Below are 20,789 nucleotides of genomic sequence, written 5' to 3' on the forward strand. Positions count from 1 at the left end.
CTTTTAATTAACTGACATGATTGTGATGTCAGTTCCTGAGTTAATTAGAAAGTCAACAGTCTTGCCATAAATATTCAGTTTCACTCACCAGACAGGCTGTATATCATGCCATGTGATAGCTCCCAGTCTTAATTGTCTGTAATATGATCAACTCCCTGACTGCTTTGATGCAGCAAACAGGTGAAAAATGTCCTTATTTTGTGCATTTAGTATACCATGTGTCTCTGGCTGGACATGCATCATTTCTTGGACTATGACTTTTTCCACACCTTGTTGATATAGGCTGAATCTATCCCTCTTAGTCACGGAGCTCTCTGATAATGACTTTTAATTCTCATGCTGCATTGGTTAACAGCTTCTAAGCTAGTTTCTTTGCTTTTCAAGTTCGGCGAGTTGCTGTTGCTTTTGCTGTCTCACCAGCTCCTATGGGCTTTGTTATTTGAATAGCTGTGGCTAAGATTAAATCTTTCAGTGGTAGCTCCTATGAAAGGTTTTTAATCTGTTAATGCAATAACTAGAATGTCTGATATTTCATGTTTTGCATTACCACGATCACAGTTTTCAGCCAGAGTATGCAGAATTCTTATGAAACATTCAACATTTTCCCATGGCTCTTGAATTCTCAAGTTTTCATAAACCACTTATCTCTGATGTATAACGAATGCATGAACCATAGCCAGAACACTTGCATAGTCATGTTTGTGACTGTCTTGAGTAAAAATCAAAGGATTTAGAGATATGCCTTGCCTGCGTCTCCACAGCATAATTGAAAAAATATACCTGCATATCTCATTTCTTTGTGGACCTTGTTAGCAATGTGAAATCTTGCAAAATATTGTTTCCAGCCTGTCCATTGTAAAAGGTTTGTCAAAGTGGACATTCTCTGGGACATTGAAGAGTGGCATGTTGATGAGATCCTGCAACCTTTCTTGCTCTGTTCCTTCTGTCTGCAACCTTTGGTGCTGTTTTCCTTCTGTTTCTGTTCTTAGTTTACTCCTGACAACAAGTCATGTTCTCCTGTACCAGCAATGGCCTGGTCACAGACCTTGCTTATATATACCAGATATGTTCATCATAAGATTCTTTAATACTCTACCAGGTATGGCTCAGTAAGCTTTAAATAAGGTATTTTCCACACAGCACTTTGTGACTGAATAGTATAATACTGCCTGTTCCATCCAAAAACCAGCCAGTAGCAAGTGAAGCCATGCCTTTGTGGTCAGGTCAAGCACAGTATACCAGAGTGGCAGTGCCAACACTACCATCCAACGGAGACATCCGGCCTCCATCCTCTAAGGCAAAGAGTGGAGATTAGAGCGAGGCTGAATGACTCTTGCACTCAGGAAAAAATGTGAAAGTCCTCCCGGTTGGTATGTTAAAAGTCTCTGATCAGTGTGTAGTTAAAGCAGCTGTTGTGGGGAAAGCAATCGACACTCAGCTCCAGGAGTATTATTTATTTTTATTGGAGATATACCATCTCCTAGAACTGGAAGGGACCTTGAAAGGTCATTGAGTCCAGCCCCCTGCCTTCACTAGCAGGACCAATTTTTGCCCCAGATCCCTCAGCGGCCTCCCCAAAGATTAAACGCACAACCCTGGGTTTAGCAGGCTAATGCTCAAACCACTGAGCTATCCCTCCTCCCTGTCAGTTCAGTGGGAACCTGTCTGTTTTGCAATCTTGTCACATGTGAACTTTGCAAGCCACAAAGTAGGAGCTTAGTTTTTGCTTGGAATTGGCCATGAGTGCAGAAGTCCTCTCAGGGTTGCTCTGAAATGTTGTGCAACCTGCGAGCTTGGTCTGAGATTCCAGCTTCTTATGGAATCGACAGCCACAGGAACTGAGTCTGGATTCCCCAAGGAACATTTGTCTAGCTCAGGGGTCGGCAATCTTTCAGAAGTGGTGTGCCGAGTCTTCATTTATTCACTCCGATTTAGGTTTTGCGTGCCAGTAATACATTTTAACATTTTTAGAAGGTCTCTTTCTAGAAGTCTATAATATATAACTAAACTATTGTTGTATGTAAAATAAATAAGGTTTTTAAAATGTTTAAGAAGCTTCATTTAAAATTAAATTAAAATGCAGAGCCCCTCGGACCGGTAGCCAGGACCCAGATAGTGTGAGTGCTACTGAAAATCAGCTTGCGTGTCGCCTTTGGCACGCATGATGCCATAGGTTGCCTACCCCGGTCTAGCTCTAATGGTAATGCCAAAAGGAAGGAGAAAGACAAGAGTCACATCTCGCTTTTCACTTTTAGTTGCGTGTTTGGAAGTGCAGTGAGGGTGATCCAAAACAAGCAGCTTCGCAATGCAAGAGGGAGGCAGTGTGGCCTAGTGGTTAGAGTGTAAGACCAGCTCTCAGGATTCTTGGCTCTGCCACTGGCCTTCTGAGTGATCTTGGACAAGCACTTTGCCTCTGTGCCTTAGTTCCTCATCTGTGAAATCAGGAATAATGAGAATGACTTCCTTTGTAAAGCACTTTGGGATCTACTGCTGCACAGCACCGTATTGGAGCTGGCTTTTATTACCCAATTTTCTGTTTACAGACTAAAAGACAGGAATGCCAAGGCCTGGGGAAACAATTTTATTTGTTCACAATTATAGATAAAAAGGCACAATCTTAGTAATAGATAAATACATAAAAATAAATAGCTGATCCATAATAAATAACACTTTGGTTCATGTCGGGAAGTTATACAAACCAATTATTCTTCTTAGTTGGGTAATAATATGTAAAGAAGCAGCAAGGTAAAAATATACTCTGTATAAATACATCTGTCAAGGATCTGTACAGTAAGAACTTCCAAACTTCAATATTAGTTCATTTCCTGAGGTTGTTTCTAAGAGACCCGAAGCCATGACTAGTGTGTAAATCCTAGAACTGGAATGTTGTTTTTTTAAAAAATTAAAGCTTATTAAATGTTTCCAATATTTTGGGACGTTACCCTGACTAAAATGCTTCCATATAGTGACAATACAATTACATTCAATAAATAATATCCCCAGAGGACCAAATCCTAGTGAAGTCTAAGGAGTCTAGAGTGCTGCACCAGCTGGAAATTGGAGTAACCTGGAGGCCAACTGTTGCATAATTCTTTGGTATAAAATGATGGAATCAGTTTGCTTGGGGATCTATGATCAGAAGCCAGAGGGAGAAGATGAATGTTCCTGGTTCACACACGTCTTCTCCCAATATGTTGCAGTGCTCTCAGGCTAAGGACTCCCCAGTCTCTAGAGCAGATGTGGACACGGGCACTGCAGAGACCAGATGGCTACACACAGAGCTCCATGTAGGCTGCGCATCTCAAGTCTTCGTTCAGCAGCCGGAAGAGATTGAGGATCACAGATGCTTCCAGGCAGCCAGGTGTTTCCTGGGAAATGAGAGAATATTTACAACAGGAAGTGTGAATGGGGCTAAATTAAAGCCACCATGGGTATATTGCATAATTAGGAGGCAAGTGCATATCTATAAGAATCACAGAAGATGTGGAAAGAGGGTGAGTGCTGGAAACACAGCAATGTGAATGTGGATTTCTGTAACCCAAGCTGATGCACACGCAAACTGCAGTTGAATGTGCTATCATGAAATGCAGCATAATTCAAACCATACATTACCTGTTGCTGTAGTCTGTGACATCATTGCACAGTGGATCCGAATAGATCAACAAGCTCATTTTATTGCATTATTTACAAATAAAAACTAAGAGATAATAACAATAGAAATCTCCCTGCTCCACCCCTCATCCCGCATTTCCTAAAAAGCCTGATTTATTGTAAAGGGTCAAAATCTCTGGTGGTATAATCTTCTTACAGGCTGTGCTGGGAAGAGACAGTCAGTCTAGCAGCAGACACAAGAGGTTTTTTTTATTGAGATCTACTAGATTTGTGCACAACTACAGTCCTGGGATTATTGAAACAGACTCAACAAGGCACCACAGAATACATTGCAGTAATCCCGCTCTGGCCTCTGGATAAGAACCTAGTAGGCTTGTTCCATCTCTAATTTGAATGGCAGTTCACTTTCCTCATTGTCTCCAATGACTACTCACCGTCTCTTTGCTCTCATGGAAATTTTGGAGCCAATTGTTCAGCCTCCTGGAGTGTCGATGAGAATGAGTTTGTCTGGTCTGAAAACAAAGTTGATACAGATGGGTTGGTGCACAGAGATTTCAGCCGACAGTGGACCAAAGCCCTTTCTCTCCAGGCGCAGAGCAGTTCTTGACCTGACATAGTCTAGGCAGCTACCCTTGTGCATAGCATATCAACTGCTTCTGCTTTCCATGTCCTATATACGGATGGGCCCAAAGCAAGAGCCACATGCGAGTATTTGCTGGTACAAGGACAAGCAATTCCAGCTGGGAAATTCCTAAGGGTTCTCCTTGAAACGATTCACTTCTGGCACGGAAAGAGAAATCTGGCACTGAATACTCACGCAGTCCCTCAGGTCCCCTCTGATCTGCGTCAGGATTTCTAGCGGCCTTGAGAGCAGCTTGGACAGACTGGGGTCCTCAACGTTCTCCAGCACGTTAGTGGCAAAGTCTAGCTCCTTCTCTACCAGGATGACTCTATCGTGCACCTGGGGAGAGAAACTTGTAGGTAAGAGAGTGTCTGTGGGAGAAAGATGCACAGCTGTGCAGATACAGGACTAGAAATTCCCATGCATTGGGGCGGGTAGACTAGATTGAAACAGGAGATTTTCTAAAGCTACTCAAGGCTTTCTTGATTTGTCAATAATGAAATATTAAAATCACTCCTGACTGGAAACAGCTTCATCTCCACACATCTTTCTTGACACCAGTTTATAGCCAGTGAGAAGGCACCTGAACTGAAGGTGAGGGGTGACCCTTATTTACACTGAGAAAGAGCCACAGTCAGGTCTGACATGCTCCTGACTAAATCAGTGACTACAAAATCAATGGTCAAAGTGCCATGTGTCAGATTAGCACAAGCACTAAGTGAGATCAGATTCAGCGAGAAAGGGACACATGTTAGGAAAGAACCATCTGCTAGAACAGTGGTTCTCAAACTTTTCTACTGGTGACCCCTTTCACATAGCAAGCCTCTGCGTGCGACCCCCCTTGTACATTAAAAACCCTTTAAAATATATTTAACACCATTATAAATGCTGGCTGCAAATCAGGATTTGGGATGGAGACTGACAGCTCACGACCCTCCATGTAATAACCTTGTGATCCCCTCAGGGGTCCCAGCCCCCAGTTTAAGAACCCCTGTGCTGGAATGTGACCTTCCTGTACCCCTTGGCTGAGATTTTTCGTACCGACAGCTCTTTGACTTCCCAGTTCCGGTGGAAAATCCTGGTGCTGCATTTTCGGTCTGACAACAGCATCATGTCCTCCTGGAGGCAGAAGGAAAGAACAGACACACATATTTATGTAGGAGCAGGAACAAACCTGTACTAGTTCTTCCCTCAGTTCTCTCCACACAATCTCAGTGGGGATGCAGGGAGATGAGATGCTGACATCAAATGTCTCCCATGCAGGGGCGGCTCTAGGCACCAGCAAAACAAGCTGGTGCCTAGGGCGGCAAAATCTAGGGGGCGTCCCCTGCGGCCGGGGGGGGCGGCAGGCTGGGCCGATGAACCTGCCGCAGTCATGCCTGCGGGAGGTCCACCGGAGCCCCCGGATGACTGGACCTGCCGCAGGCATGACTGCGGAGGGGGCGCTCGTCCCGCGGCTCCGCTGGACCTCCCGCAGGGATGACTGCGGCAGCTCAAGCGGAGCCGCCGGACCCGCGAGCCGTCCGCAGCCGCGGGAGGTCCAGCCGAGCCACGCGGGACCAGCGGTTCCTCTGCAGTCAAGCCCACGGGAGGTCCGCTGCTCCCGCGGCTCCGGGGCGCCTCCCGCGCATGACTGCTTGGCGCGGCCAAAAACGTAGAGCCGCCCCTGCTCCCATGTACCTCGAGGTACAAGGGATATGAAAGGGATATGAGTGACCAAGTTTAAACTGTGCTTTGTTGTCCTACTCCAGTGAGGAGAGGACCTGGGTTCAGCAGGTGCTGTGCTAGAGCCCTGGTGCTTGCCAGCAGGGTGCTCGACATGGCAGAAAAGTAAAACCAAACCCTTCTTGGTAGTTGGTTTTGAGCTTCTTCCCTGAGTCCAGAGGGACATGCAGAGAGGGCCGCTGTTCAGATGACAGCCTAGGGCTCACAGTGCTCTTATTGTGTGTGTTCTTCACACTTACAAATTTGTCCTTGGCTTTCTTGAAGGCCTCCAGTTCCCGAGGTGGCAGGGACTTGTATTTTGCGAGGTGGCATTTTGTCCTCTCAGCGCCTTTGGGAAAGGCCTCTGTAGTCATCGTCCAGATGGCCAGAGCAAAGAGAACTTTGTAGCTTACATTCACCATTTTCCCTACTGGAGACAGAGCAGGAGAGATACATCACTGCCATGCTAGGCTGCAAGGCTTACCAGCCGGCGAGTTAAATGGTGTCTCACAAGCGAGGCCTGCACTGGAGACAAACCTAGCTCTAAATTTTCCTTTTACTGTTTCCTAAAACATTGTTAAATCTACTGCAGGAGGCAGCTGGTGACACAGAATCAGGGAAATGCCCAGTTCTGATCTGTGGCTTCCTATAGGCGACCGGGAAGTAAAACAATTGTTCTTCTTCGAGTGCTTGCTCATATCGATTCCAATTAGGTGTGCGTGTGCCGCGTGCACGTTTGTTGGAAGATTTTTACTCTAGCAACACTCGGTGGGTCCGCTGGGTCGCCCCCTAGAGTGGCGCCGAATATATACCCCTGCCGACCCAACGGTCCTTCAGTTCCTTCTTACTGCCCGTGTCAGTCATTGGAACAGTGGAGCTGATCTCCACTTCCCTAGCTACTCGTAGTTCTCTTGTTATTTTTGTGTATATAGTTGAAATGTCTATAGTTGTAGTTAATTTATTTGTTCTATAACATAGTTAGTGTATATAGTTAAGAGGGGTTCGGGGATTAGCCCCTTTCCCAAACCCGGTGCCGGGGCCCATGCCCTATTCACTGGGTTTCAAACTGTGCTCGGCCTGTCACAAGCCGATGCCAACAGGAGATCTCCACGACTCCTGTCTTAAGTGCCTCGGGGAATCCCACCTCGCCGATAAGTGCCGGATCTGCAAGGCCTTTAAGCCGAGGACAAAAAAGGAGCGGGACTTTCGTCTCAAACCAGGGCCGCCCAGAGGATTCCGGGGGCCCGGGGTCTTCGGCGGCAGGGGGCCCCGCTTCGGCGGTAAGTCGGCAGCAGGGGGTCCTTCCGTTCCGGGACCTGCCACCAAAGTGCCCCAAAGACCCATGGCTGGGACCCCCCTCTGCCGAATAACCGCCGAAGCGGGACCCGCCGCCAAACTGCAGCCCCCACCGCGGGTCTTCGGGGCACTTCGACAGCGGGTCCCGGAACGTAAGGATCCCCCCGCCGCCGAAGACCCGGCTGCACTCCGGCGGCGGGTCCCGCTTCGGCTGTAATTCGGCGGCGGGGGGGGGGCCTTCTATCCCGGAGAGGAAGGACCCCCAGCCAGCGAAGACCGGGAGCGGAAGACGCTCTGGGGGCCAGGGCCCCGTGAGAGTTTTCCGGGGCCCCCGGAGCGAGCGAAGGACCCCGCTTCAGGGGCCCCCAAAAACTCTCGTGGGGCCCCTGCTGGGCCCCGGGCCTGGGGTAAATTGCCCCACTTGCCCCCCCCCGGGCGGCCCTGTCTCAAACAGCTCCTGATGGAGGCAGCTCTTACTCCTCCACCCTCGGCACCGAGCGCTGGACAGTCCGCAGGCAGAAGCGCTTCTTTGGCACCGGATCGCACCGGTACTGCAAAGGCCTCTTGGCACCGACTGTGGCCGGCACCGATGTCTGTTCGGCACCGTTCCCTCTCCCCGCAGGTGAAGAGGCATAAGACGCCTGCTGCTTCCGTGCCACCTGCACCACAGCCAGAGCACCTGACTAAGTCAGACCGCCTGGCAACGACACCTGCTGCGGCACCGACAACGTCGGCACCGTCGATTCCGGTCCCGCAAAGGCCGTCGAGTCAGGTGCCTGAAAGCTCCCCGGCTTGAGCCGTGGTTGAGCTCACTATTCCCTCCACGCCGGAGACATTTTCCACGGCGAGGGAGCTAATCGCGATGACAGGGTCTGCGCTGCCTCATCCCCCGGCACAGCCGGTGCGGGTCATACAATCTATAGGCAAGCCTGCCCTGATGAGACCACCCTCTGTTGGCACTGCAGAGCGGCACCGTTCATGATCGCGGTCCCACCGGTGTTCTCGTTCCCGTCACCGATCCCGGTCCCGACGCCGCTCGCAGTCCCGGCACCGCTCCCCTGCTTGGTACCGGTCGCACTCGCGGCACCGATCAGCATCCCGTTCGCCGGCCCGGTACGCTCGGCACCGATCCAGCTCCCGGCACCGATCCAGGCACCGTGACTCTCGCAGCCACTCCAAATGTCAAGCTTCGAGATCCTGGTCGACCTCCCGGCACCGCTCCGGTTGCAGGTCCCGATCTCGTTCCCGGTACCGGTATGGCTCCCGGTACCGATCCCCGGTGCCGCGCAGAGCAAGATCAATCAGAGAAGGAGACTCTTCCCAGGGCTTTTCAGCCCCTCCTTGCCCATCTCGACACACATCGGTGTCGTCTCATGCAGAAAGTACCTATGCACAGGACCGTGACTCCGATGTGCCCAACAGAGTCTTCCAGGAGACCCGAGCCCAAGATCAAGGCCCCCATCAGTGGTCATTCTGGATGCCTTGGGCGTATCACCAGGCCCAAGATGTACCTCCAGTCCCATCTCGCTCTGTTCCATCAGAGCACCGGGTGCTGGAGACAACTATCAGCCACCCCTCTCCTACCGGTACGGAGGAAGCTCCCGTTCAGCCACCAGACTGTGGAGCAGGAGGTCATCCAAGAGCAAGAGTCCATGCAGGACCCGCTTGTCCCTGGCCTTTCCTCTTCCTCTTCTCCAGATGAAGCCCTTCTCCAATTGACCTGAGGGCCCATCAGGACCTCCTGAGACGTGTGGCACTCAATATGAATCTCCAGGTGGAGGAGGTCCCGGAGATAGAGGACCCGGTGGTGGATATTCTCTTGGCTGACACCCCCACAAGAGTGGCCTTACCATTTATCCATATGATCCAGGCCAATGCTGATACCATCTGGCAGTCTCCAGCCTCTATTCTGCCCACTGCCAGGGGAGTTGAGCGCAAGTACATGGTGCCCTCTAAGGGGTACAAGTACCTGTACATGCATCCTCCTCCCTGCTCCCTCGTCGTACAGTCTGTCAATGAGAGGGAACGCCATGGCCAGCAAGCTCCGGCTCCAAAATCGAAGGAGGCTAGGCGCATGGACTTACTGGGCCGTAAGGCATACTCAGCAGGGGCCCTCCAACTCCGGGTGGCGAACCAGCAAGCCCTGCTTAGCAGCTACAACTATAACACCTGGGCGGCGGTGGGCAAGTTCACAGAGTTAGTCCCTCAAGACTCCCATCAAGAGTTTGTTGCCCTCTTGGAGGAGGGGAAGAAAGTGGCGAGAAATTCCCTCCAGGCCTCGCTGGATGCAGACAACTCCGCAGCCAGGACTCTGGCCTCGGGAGTTGCCATGAGACGTATTTCATGGCTTCAGGTGTCAGGCCTCCCGCCGGAACTACAGCACACCATACAGGACTTGCCCTTCGACGGTCGAGGCCTGTTTTCTGAAAAGAATGACCCTAGGCTGCAAAGCCTAAAGGACAACAGGGTCATTATGCGCTCTCTCTCGGCATGCACAAGCCGGTGACTCAGCGCAGGCCTTTCCGTCCCCAGCCTCACTGCCCTTACCCTCCGCCTAGACAGAGACAGGACTTTGGCAGAAGGCGTGGCCGAGGCGGTCGTAGACGGCAATCAGGACCCCAAGGGGGCCAAAATCAGGGTCCCTCCAAACCACCAGCGGGGCCAAAACCAAACTTTTGAAGGCACTCCCAAGGACGGCGTACCAGCTACTTCCCAGGATCCTTTCCCCCACTTTTACAACCGCCTCTCCTCTTTCCTCCCTGCGTGGTCCCAACTAACCTCGGATCGTTGGGTCTTACGCACGGTGGAACTGGGGTACCACCTCCAGTTTATTTCGCCCCCCCCACTCCTTGTCCCTCTTCAGGGACCCCTCTCACGAGCAATTCCTCTTGCAAGAGGTACGGACGCTCCTTGCCATGGGAGCTATAGAGGAGGTACCAAAGGACGAAAGGGGCAAGAGGTTCTATTCCCGCTACTTCCTAATCCCCAAGGCGAAGGGAGGTCTCAGACCTATCCTAGACCTGCGAGAACTCAACAAGTTCATGGTAAAGTTGAAGTTCCGCATGGTATCCCTGGGGAACATCATCCCATCCTTGGATCCCGGAGACTGGTATGCCGCCCTCGATATGAAGGACGCGTATTTTCACATCGCCATTTATCTTCCACACAGACGGTACCTCCAGTTTGTGGCCAACCGTCAACATTTCCAGTTTACGGTCCTTCCATTTGACCTTTCTACAGCCCCAAGACTATTCACAAAATGCATGGCTGTAGTCGCCGCCTCCCTCCGCCGCCGGATACACGTTTTTGCATATCTTGACGATTGGCTAATTCAAGGGACCTGCGAGACACAGGTCACCCATTACGTCGGAATCGTCAAAGACCTATTCATGCGTCTAGGCCTGATGATCAATATGGAGAAATCCACTCTGATTCCCACACAGAGAATAGACTTCATTGGGGCCATCCTGGACTCCAATCTCGCCAGAGCCTGCCTACCACAGCCTCGGTTTCACGCAATGGTAACAATTATCCAAGGCCTGCAGAACTTCCCGACAACATCGGCTCTCACTTCTCTCGGTCTCATGGGTCACGTGGCTGCCTGCACGTTCGTGACCAAACACGCCAGGCTGCGCCTCCGTCCCCTACAATCTTGGCTCACCTCGGTATATCACCCGGGCAGAGACGGCATAGACATGATCGTCACGATCCCCCCGAGCATTCTAGGCTCCCTCGACTGGTGGTTGACGCCATCCCTGGTGTGTGCAGGGATGCCGTTCCATCCGCCTCAGCCTTCTACGTCCCTGACGACGGACGCGTCATCTCTCGGCAGGGGTGCTCACCTCGGTCATCTTTGCACTCAAGGCCTTTGGTCAGCTCAGGAGCTGGCCTTGCACATCAATGTCCGAGAGCTGAGAGCAGTCCGCCTTGCGTGCCAGGCATTCCAACAGCATTTACAAGACCGTTGTGTCTCAGTATTCTCAGACAACACAATGGCCATGTATGACATAAACAAACAGGGAGGGGCACGGTCCTCCCCCCTTTGTCAGGAAGCCATCCTGCTCTGGGACTTCTGCATAGCCCACTCAATAGACCTGGTAGCGTCCTTTCTCCCAGGAGTTCAGAACACTCTGGCGGATCACCTCAGCAGATCCTTCCTGTCTCACGAGTGGTCGATTCGTCTGGATGTTATCCATTCTGTTTTCCGGAAGTGGGGCTTTCCCGGCATAGACCTCTTCGCTTCCTGCGAGAACAGGAAATGCCAGACGTTCTGCTCCTTCCAAGGCCTCTCCCCGGGCTCGATCTCGGACTCTTTTCTGATGCCGTGGACGAGCCAACTGCTTTACGCCTTTCCACCCTTCCCGCTGGTTCACAGGGTCCTTCTAAAGCTCTGCAGGGACAGAGCCCACTTGATCATGATCGCTCCAGCGTGGCCCAGGCAGCACTGGTACACCATGTTGCTCGACCTGTCGATAGCCAACCCAATTCCCCTGCCTCTTCGCCCAGACCTCATAACTCAGGACCACGGCAGACTTCACCAACCAGACCTTCAGTCCCTTCACCTCACAGCTTGGCTGCTGTGTGGTTAAGCCAGTCTGAGTTACGTTGCTCTGGCTCGGTACAGCAAGTACTCCTGGGTAGTAGGAAACCTTCCACTCAATTAACATATTTGGCCAAGTGGAAGCGTTTCTGTTGCTGGTGCGAAAGGCATAGTGTTACTCCCACCAAGGTCTCGATCCCTACCATCTTGGACTACCTCTGGTCTCTCAAACAGCAGGGCCTAGCGGTATCTTCATTGAGGGTGCACTTGGCGGCCATCTCTACCTTCCACCCAGGGGAGAGTGGCCGCTCCCTGTTCTCGCACCCTATGGTTTCTAGGTTCCTCAAGGGCTTGGAGCGCTTATACCCCCAACTACGCCACCCCGCCCCAACCTGGGACCTCAACCTGGTTCTAAGCAGACTTATGACTGCCCGATTCGAGCCGCTAGCAACCTGCTCACTGCTATACCTTTCCTGGAAGACAGCTTTCCTAGTAGCCATTACATCGGCCAGACGAGTCTCCGAGCTTCGGGCTCTCACAGTGGACCCACCGTATACTGTGTTTCACGAGGACAAGGTGCAGTTGCGACCATATCCGGCCTTCATCCCTAAAGTGGTATCAGCCTTTCATATTAACCAGGATATCTTCCTTCTGGTCTTCTTCCCAAAGCCACACTCATCACGACAGGAGCAACAATTGCACTCCCTGGACGTCCGTAGAGTGCTCGCATTTTATATCGAGTGGACAAAGCCCTTTTGTAAAACGCCCCAACTCTTCGTCGCGCTGGCAGACCGAATGAAGGGCCTACCTGATCCTCCCAGAGGATTTCATCTTGGGTGATGTCGTGCATCCGTACCTGCTATGACTTGGCTCATGTTCCATCGAGCCACCTCACCGCACATTCTACCAGGGCTCAGGCTTCATCTGCCACCTTCCTGACTCATGTACCCATCCAGGAGATATGTCGTGCAGCTACCTGGTCCTCGGTCCACACCTTTGCCTCACATTACACATTGGTTCAACAGTCCAGAGATGATGCAGCCTTTGGCTCAGCAGTTTTGCATTCTGCAACATCTCACTCCGACCCCACCGCCTAGGTAAGGCTTGGGAATCACCTAATTGGAATCGATATGAGCAAGCACTCGAAGAAGAAAAGACAGTCACCTTTGTAACTGTTGTTCTTTGAGATATGTTGCTCATATCCATTCCAAACCCGCCCTCCTTCCCCTCTGTCGGAGTAGCCGGCAAGAAGGAACTGAAGGGTTGTTGGGTCGGCAGGGGTATATATTCGGCGCCATGGTGGCGCCACTCTAGGGGGCGACCCAGCCGACCCACCGAGTGTTGCTATGCTAAAAATCTTCTGACAAACGTGCACGCGGCGCGCGCACACCCAATTGGAATGGATATGAGCAACACATCTCGAAGAACAACAGTTACAAAGATGAGTAACCGTCTTTTACCATTTCTCAAGCTTTCCTCAAGCCAACCAGTTCATCTGATTGGCTGTGAAATGAAACAGCTGACGAAAGTGATGTTTTCTTCTTTTTCTTACACTAACTTATTGACATTCATCAGAATTATCTGTTCTTTTCAGACTACCCTTCAGACTTCAGCTGTTGTAAATACTTGCACACTGTGTCGTCAAACAATAAAGTAGCTAGTAGGTGCGGCAGGGTACATCATCCTACAGCATTTGTTACAGATTTATCCTGCTTCTTTTAGTACAGCAAAGTGTGAACTAATCCCAATGTTATGCTACTTGCCAAATAATTCTGACAAAGAATTTTCAGGCTACTGACTGTTTTGTGTCTGTTTGCAATTTGATAGTTGTATATTTTGTTGCTGGTCTCCTAAGTCACATGGCATTGTTTCTGCTCCATAATTTGATGACTGAACTATTTTTAATCCATGCACAGTTTTGTATGAAATATCAGTTGTGAAAGTTTTGGGGGTAGGCAAACACTGTTTGCAAGTACCCAACAATTCTCCAGATATAAAACTAAAACACCATACAGATCATAGCAACTTGAACTCTGATTTTCTCCAGGAAAATATTAATGAATATTCATGAATCAGAGGGGTTTTTTTTGTTTAAATATTCAGCCATTAATAATACATTACAGGTGTAACACACTTTGCTTGTACAACATTCATTCCTTGCTGTCTACCATAGAGCACAATATAATCACTCAGTAAAGAGAAATCGTGTAGCAAGGGGAGGCTCCAGACTAGTCACCCTTACCTTGGCGTGTATTTGCTGGGATGTTGCTTTAGTTGCCTCTTGTGTCTCCGGGCTGCTTTGCCTCTCTCTTGGCTCTGAATGTGGTTTTTCTTCTCCATGGCTCTTGCTTTTATACCCAAAGGCTTTTTCTGGTTCAGAAAAATAACATGAAAGTTCATTTTGCTTTAGTCTAGGGCAAAAAACCCCAGCTGTGCTGTCACCCAGCAAAGAGCAGCAAGGTGTTTGGAAAGGGAAAGTGAAAGTGAGGCAGGTATCACACCTGAGCTCAGTGCCCTGAGGGATTTCCAGGTGATGAAAACACTGTGACATCACAAGTGAATTACGCAAGTGTTCCCTGCCTAGAGTAGGTATGTATGTAGACTTGGCCTTTGCTGAATTGCAAGGCAAGAATCTCAGCCCTTTTTGGTATTTAAATTCCTCTTCCTTGCAGATATAGCCTCGAAAATGTAAAATGATCAGGAGGGTTGGAACCTTCTCACCAATCTCCTACAGATCACAGGTTACTCACAGCAAACCAGCACTGGCCTTTAACATCTAGATACACCGTAGAGGTGCACTGAGGACTACAGTTAAGGCCGACACACAGGAATTTCGAGCTGGGTAGGTATTCGTTTGTCCATCCCATTTGTTTTAGTTTTCACCACAAAGCCAAGAACATACGGTCTCTGTGGAGGTCTTCTGTGTTCTAACATTACCAGTTAGCTGCAGTAGCATTTATTCCACTCGTGCACAGAGGCCCCAATCAGGATCACTGTGCCAAGGCCCCATTATAGTCGAAATGGGGCCTTGGCAGAATGGGGTCATAGAACACAAGTGAGGGGGAGAGACAAGGATGGCAGAAATAGGAGCAAAGCTTTGCCTGGATTAATGAAGAGAATATGTGCTATTGTCTCCTTTCCTAGGTACAGCTCTTTGCAGTCCTCCCCTCCCCCCATCGCCACCCCTCAGCCTCACACTGTACTCGTATGTGTGTTAGGATCTGTTTCCTGTCTTTTGTTCTGATCTTTCGGCTGTATTCAATGGCTGTTGTCTCCTTGCCTCCGTCAAGGCTGAGCTCCATTATTCAGACAGACTCTGAGGAATACAGCCAGACAACTTTTAAAGTAACAGATCTCATGCTCCCTTTCTTCATTTAAATGCGACCCATGCAGGTCTCTAAAATAACAAAGCTACACCACATAAAATAAATATTTTTTTAAAAGTTGTTTTCCCTTTGCTTACCTGCCAGTACATAGAATGCTATGACTTTTAAGGGTCAACTAGGCCTGACTATGATTTTTTAATTGATGCAATTATACCAGTACAACCAAGTGTGGATGCAGTTATCTCAGCATAACAGTGTCTGATACTGGTATCGTTATGTCTCTTCCTGTACAGGCAGAGCTATTGCCGGTATAAAGCATCTGCATTCCTTTAGGGGGGCTAAGGGGGACAGTAAGGGAGGTTGTACAGTTTAACCATACCGATATACCGCTACAGTTAAAGCAGTACAACGTACTAGTTGTGAAAAAAACTTTGATTTCAGGGGCTTGCATTTGACAAGAGCAAAGGGCTCTAGAAACACATGAAAAACGCAGCTCGCTCATTTCTAGGAAACAGGAACTTAGAAAAACCTTTTGATTCACCTTTGAAGTCTGCCAGTACTTACTCACACAAAACACCCATTAACTTCAGTAGTATTCAGCCTATGAAAGCACTGCAGACCCAAAGCTTCCCATGCCTAAGTCTCTGTATACCCTCTCAATAGTGCGATTGGATGATTTTTTAAACTAACAATTTGTTAAGAAGATTTCACTCCCTTCCACTTGCTGGCCTGTAAGTTTCATTGTCTTCCCAGAAACTTCCTCTTATTAGCCCTGATTCCTGTTAACTTTCTATGCATTATTTTCTCTCTCTGCTGTTATGTCGACACAGGTGTTTAAATTCCTGGTGCTACCTGTGCCATTGTAGGATGTGCATGGTCTGCGCACAACGTTTCTAATGAAAAAAAGGAAACCTGTGTGTATTTGTGCTGCTTGCCATGTGGAAAGCAAACCAGAACATGCATTAGATCAGGGCTTCTTATTCAGAGTAACAGGAAAATCCACAACTATATGGAAACAATTATTTGCCCAAATCATTGAAAGATAACTGGGTTCAGTGAGTGGGACCCTTTCAGGTAGCTGACAAAAGAGAGATGTTTCCTGATGTTTGAAAAGCGGCTTTCTAACACCACTAAAGTAAACTGTATGGGACACTATTAGCAGGCCATACACTACACTAAATCAAATTCTACTGCATGTATCAACACAGGACTCTGTGACACATGCCTTGCTAAGATAAGTTTAGGAGCAAAAGTGAAACTGGTTGAGTTACATCACCATATTCCTTCCGAACTCCAGCTACGCTGGCGACCCATTCAAAAAAGAGAAATGGATTAATGGTATTCAAGAGGTGAAATGTCCAAAAGGAATTTTTAACTCATTTGGATGCAGCTATTATTTCACAAGAGTTTTTAAAAGAGCTTTTCAGGTGTGTTGTTTAATTATTTAGGATTGTTAATTGCCTGTTGTGGCTATGATAGAGTTAGAAGCAACAGCAATAATAGTACCTAGGTCTCATCTAGCAGTTTCATCTTTCGATCTCAAAGCGCTATACGAAAGGTCAGTATCATCGCTGTGTTACAGATGGGAAACTGAGATATAGTGAGGGAATTGATGTGGCCAGGGTTGCCCAGAAACTCACTAGCGGAGCGGGGAATTAACCCACACCTCCTGCGTTCTACGTCTGTTCCCTAGCCACTAGGTGACACATGGCAGATGCGCGCAGCTGTATAGGAAAGGAGCGGGGGCGGAGAAGAACACTTCCATTGTAAGGTCACTATAGAACCCTAATACTTTCCATTAAGGGAAAAATACTGCTCATCTTATGCAAGTCTCATCGAAGTCTAGTTGTATGCGTCAGGAGAACAGGATCTGACCCTAAGTCTGGAAAGCATGTTTGCTAGAGAGCCATTACGGGACTCTAAGGGCTTTGCAACAGAAAGACAGAAAGCTGACAAGGATAATGCAGGCACCCCTAACACTCCGATCATAATGCCTCTATATAAATCCATGGTACACCCATATCTTGAATACTGCATGCAGATCTGGTCACCACATCTCTAAAAGATATATTGGAACTGGAAAAAGTACAGAAAAGGGCAACAAAAATGATTAGGGGTGTGGAATAACTTCCATTGAGGAGAAATTAAAAAGGCTGGGACTTTTCAGCTTGGAAAAGAGATGACTAAGGGGGGATATGATAGAGGTCTATAAAATCATGACTGGTGTGGAGAAAGTAGAAAGGAAGTGTTATTTACTCCTTCTCATAACACAAGAACTAGGGGTCACCAAGTGAAATTAATAGGCAACAGGTTTAAAACAAACAAAAGGAAGTATTTTTTTCACACGATGCACAGTCAACCTGTGGAACTCTTTGCCAGAGGATGTTGTGAAGGCCAATACTATAACAGAGTTTAAAAAAAGAACTAGACAAGTTCATAAAGGATAGATCCGGCAATGGCGTTTAGCCAGGATGGGCAGGCATGGTGTCCCTAGCCTCTGTTTGCCAGAAGCTGGGAATGGGTGACCTCGGACAAATCACTTGATGATCACCTGTTCTGTTCATTCCCTCTGAAGCACCTGGCAGTGGCCACAGTCGGAAGACGGGATACTGGGCTAGCTGGACCTTTGGTCTGACTCAGTCTGGCTGTTCCTATGTTCTTAACAGAGGAAATAAATGACCTGAGCATTGTTCTGTGTCTGTACCTCTCTAGCGCAAAGTGGTCCTGGTCCACTGTCAGGGCCAGGTCATGGGCAGCCAGACCTAGTGGTCAGAGCCAAGCAATAATAATTGTATCTCTGACTTCAGTGGGAGCTGGATCAGCCCCTAAATCAGGAGACTGTCTGCTCAAGAACTAGAAGGGCAAGTTGATGGAAAATGATAGGCAGGGTGGGCAATGAACAAAGTGTTGTGCAGATAACCAGGAGGAAGAATGCATAAATAATTAGCTATGCAAGGTGCTAGGCAGAGTTATTGTAAATGGATGAGATTTCCCTGTGCACATTTCACTGACCTAGATCTCCTTATTTGCAGGCATTGCACTGCATCTTCTCACATGTGCAGGCAAAACCAAGATTAGCTGGGAACATTCGGTGAGTTGGAGTTCACCTTGTCAGAAAGAGAAGATGGAAACAATCAAAGTCATCTTTCATGTCTGACTACAAACACACTGGAAGTAAAGCTAAGACAAAGTAATAGCAGAAGTCCAAATTTCTCTTCTTGGGCATGCATTTGTTAATAGTTGGCTGTGTTGCTAAGAAACAGCTGAAATGAGCTGAACTTTCATCTCCTGGCTGATTTCCATGATTAGGACTCAGCGTCTCATCAGCGAGGCTCTGAACTCACAGTCCCTGTTGCATTATAGTTGATCGGGCTGTAATATCTTTGAGGACAGTTTTGAGTTCTTATTCTCTTCTAATTTTCTTATTAACTAGAAGCTGCAGTTAATTCATTGTATCGAGATCAAAATATAACACCGCACCGGAGTTTCAAAGCAAAGTCCTTTTCACGGCACTATTATGTCTGTTACTTCCCGGAGTCACACGTTTTCCTTATCTTGGGTCAAACGCTGGTTATTTTACACATGGTGCAGGGGCAGCTGGGAAAGCCGCTCTGAGATCCATGGAGAGGCCCATGGAGAGCCTGTGTTGACTGTGTGGATTTTAGTTGGGGCACCGTAGCTCTGCCCCTGTGCTGACCACACTAAAATGCAAAGCAGTCAGTGCTCCATAAGCCTCCATTTGGATCTGTGAGCGGCCATCTCGCACAGAATCACTTTGGGGGCCTGCTCAACGGTGATCCAGCCCGTCTTCCAGCACCTACAAGACCTCCCCTGCTCTGGGGATCACTCTTCCTCCTGGATGATGTAATGTACACACCTGGCTGGGAGAATTTGGGGCAAAATACAGTTGTGAAAATTACTCTCAGGAACTACTGCTGCTGATGGTGTTTGAGACTTCTGCTTCTTTTGTTGACTGTGCAGGAGGGGAGCTGTTATTCCTGTTCAGCCATCAGCAGGCAGAGAATGTTCTCCATCCTTTCCATTTACTAGGAGTGGGGGCCCCACCAAACACCCAACACCCAAGGCCCAATCCTTGTCCCATGTTCTCCGCCACATGGAAGCTGCTGGGCTCCCACTAGCCAAGAAAGCATCAATATCATCCCAGGGTCGGTTTCAGGCCCTTTCCTCAGGGCATAACGTATTGGCTAACCAGAAGTGTTGTCAAAAATGTCAGCACAAAGTAGATCCTCAGCCCAACATGGGCTACAGTTCCCAGAGACGGTGCCCTCACCTTGTCCTGAACCTTGGACTCCTATGAGAGCCAGACAGACTTGCTTTCTCTTGCTCCTGCAGTCAACTAATCTGCAGTTCTTGCTGGTCCTTTCAAGGACCAGATGCTCTTCTGACCCTCAGCCCCGCAGCCTTACCAGTGAGGCAGGTAATTAGTCACAGGTGGGGACCATCTCCCCTAGAGGGGCCAATCCCCATCTGATAGGGTAATAAGGAATGAAAGTTTCACAGACAAGTATTTAGTCACCTCTTCCTCCTACAAAGTCACTGGGCCCTGCCATGCAGATTTGTGATTCTCGCATGTATTGTCTTTGATGAAAGCACATTCAGAAATGCCCAGAAGATGCTGAAGGAGTAACACGTTACCATTTCCAGTAATGAAGTCTTCTGGAGAACACTGGGTACTTAGGGAATATGCCAGGAGAAAGGGTACATGATCTGCAAAACAACAGAGTACATTTGTAAGCATCTTTTTGGGAGTCAGTACACTCCCTTTTCACTGTTCTCAAAACAACTGCAAGCAACTTCCTCACCTTAATTTCTGGAACTGAAGGTGGTATCTCTGAACATACAGCTCATGAAAGAGACCTCCAGAGAACAGGGAGAGTTATCACTTATACAAATTTCACTCTAAGGAACATTAGATACTGTAGATATAATTCATTATTTGAATAACAGATTTTCCAAGCCCACATTAACGTGTTTTGTACATAAATAGGTCACTCTTATTTGTTGGGTATTTTGTTTGTGTGTTTGTTTTAGGTGAAGGATTTTGCATTCAAAAGGGCTTACGTGATTTTGGAGTCTGTGCCCCATTTTCAAAAATGTCTTAAGGCCCAGATGGAAATCAGTGGTGGTTAGATGTCCACACACCTTTCAGGACCTGGCCCTCTGGGGGTCTACGTTCCCCTGAAAGTCAATTGGACTTAGGCTCCTTAGTCCTTTAGGTGCTTTTATCCCTGGTGTTTGTGACCACATTCAAAGATCAGCTGGGCATCACTGGCACTGAATGGGGCAGGTATAAATGCCAGCCCTCGGGTTTCTCATTGTCTGATTCACAGGCACAATCAAGTAGTTAGACCTCCCACTGCTAGTAACTACTTGTACAAATTGGAGATGATTTATAATAAAAAAAAATCAGATCCATATTATCAGTGATTTTCCTCAAAAACAGTCATTCATTTTTCAGATTAAAATTTGCTTTAACAGCAGTAACCTTAAATTACAACTGAGTTAATTTAAATCTAGCGTATCCTCCAAATATTCTGTTTAATTAAGAGCAGTGAAATGTTAACAGCATGTACCCTAGCTATTGATTTATAACATAGAATGAGCCATTCGTCTCCTTGTGTCCCAGTCTCATTAAATACTTAATACACTAGCTAACATGAAGAGTAAC

The 20,789-nt window shown here is 48.2% G+C and overlaps 1 protein-coding gene and 1 long non-coding RNA gene across 9 annotated transcripts in view; one reads left to right on the forward strand and one right to left on the reverse strand.

The window, feature by feature from the left end:
• Nucleotides 1-2,654: 2,654 nt before the first annotated feature.
• Nucleotides 2,655-20,789, reverse strand: part of LOC120374861 (interferon lambda-3-like) — a 47,132-nt gene continuing 28,997 nt past the window's right edge. For 2 of the 8 annotated variants that reach the window (XM_039495235.1, XM_039495229.1), the window contains 5 exons: nucleotides 6,199-6,365; nucleotides 5,276-5,353; nucleotides 4,430-4,573; nucleotides 4,047-4,124; nucleotides 2,655-3,368 (listed from right to left, as the gene is read on the reverse strand). In XM_039495235.1, coding sequence (XP_039351169.1) covers nucleotides 3,270-3,368; nucleotides 4,047-4,124; nucleotides 4,430-4,573; nucleotides 5,276-5,353; nucleotides 6,199-6,360 — 561 coding nt within the window. In that variant the 5' untranslated portion in view covers nucleotides 6,361-6,365 and the 3' untranslated portion in view covers nucleotides 2,655-3,269. Of the gene's footprint in view, nucleotides 3,369-4,046; nucleotides 4,125-4,429; nucleotides 4,574-5,275; nucleotides 5,354-6,198; nucleotides 6,369-14,016; nucleotides 14,234-19,637; nucleotides 19,851-20,789 lie in introns of those variants that run through there. The other 6 variants (XM_039495230.1, XM_039495231.1, XM_039495234.1 and 3 more) reach the window with 6 other exon arrangements.
• LOC120374862 lies at nucleotides 14,383-18,584 on the forward strand. The gene is made up of 2 exons (XR_005586293.1): nucleotides 14,383-14,616; nucleotides 18,133-18,584. It is a non-coding gene; the product is annotated as an uncharacterized LOC120374862 (long non-coding RNA).

The sequence above is a fragment of the Mauremys reevesii genome, linkage group 11 (assembly GCF_016161935.1).
Source record: "Mauremys reevesii isolate NIE-2019 linkage group 11, ASM1616193v1, whole genome shotgun sequence".
In the NCBI taxonomy this organism is placed as follows: Eukaryota; Metazoa; Chordata; order Testudines; family Geoemydidae; genus Mauremys; species Mauremys reevesii.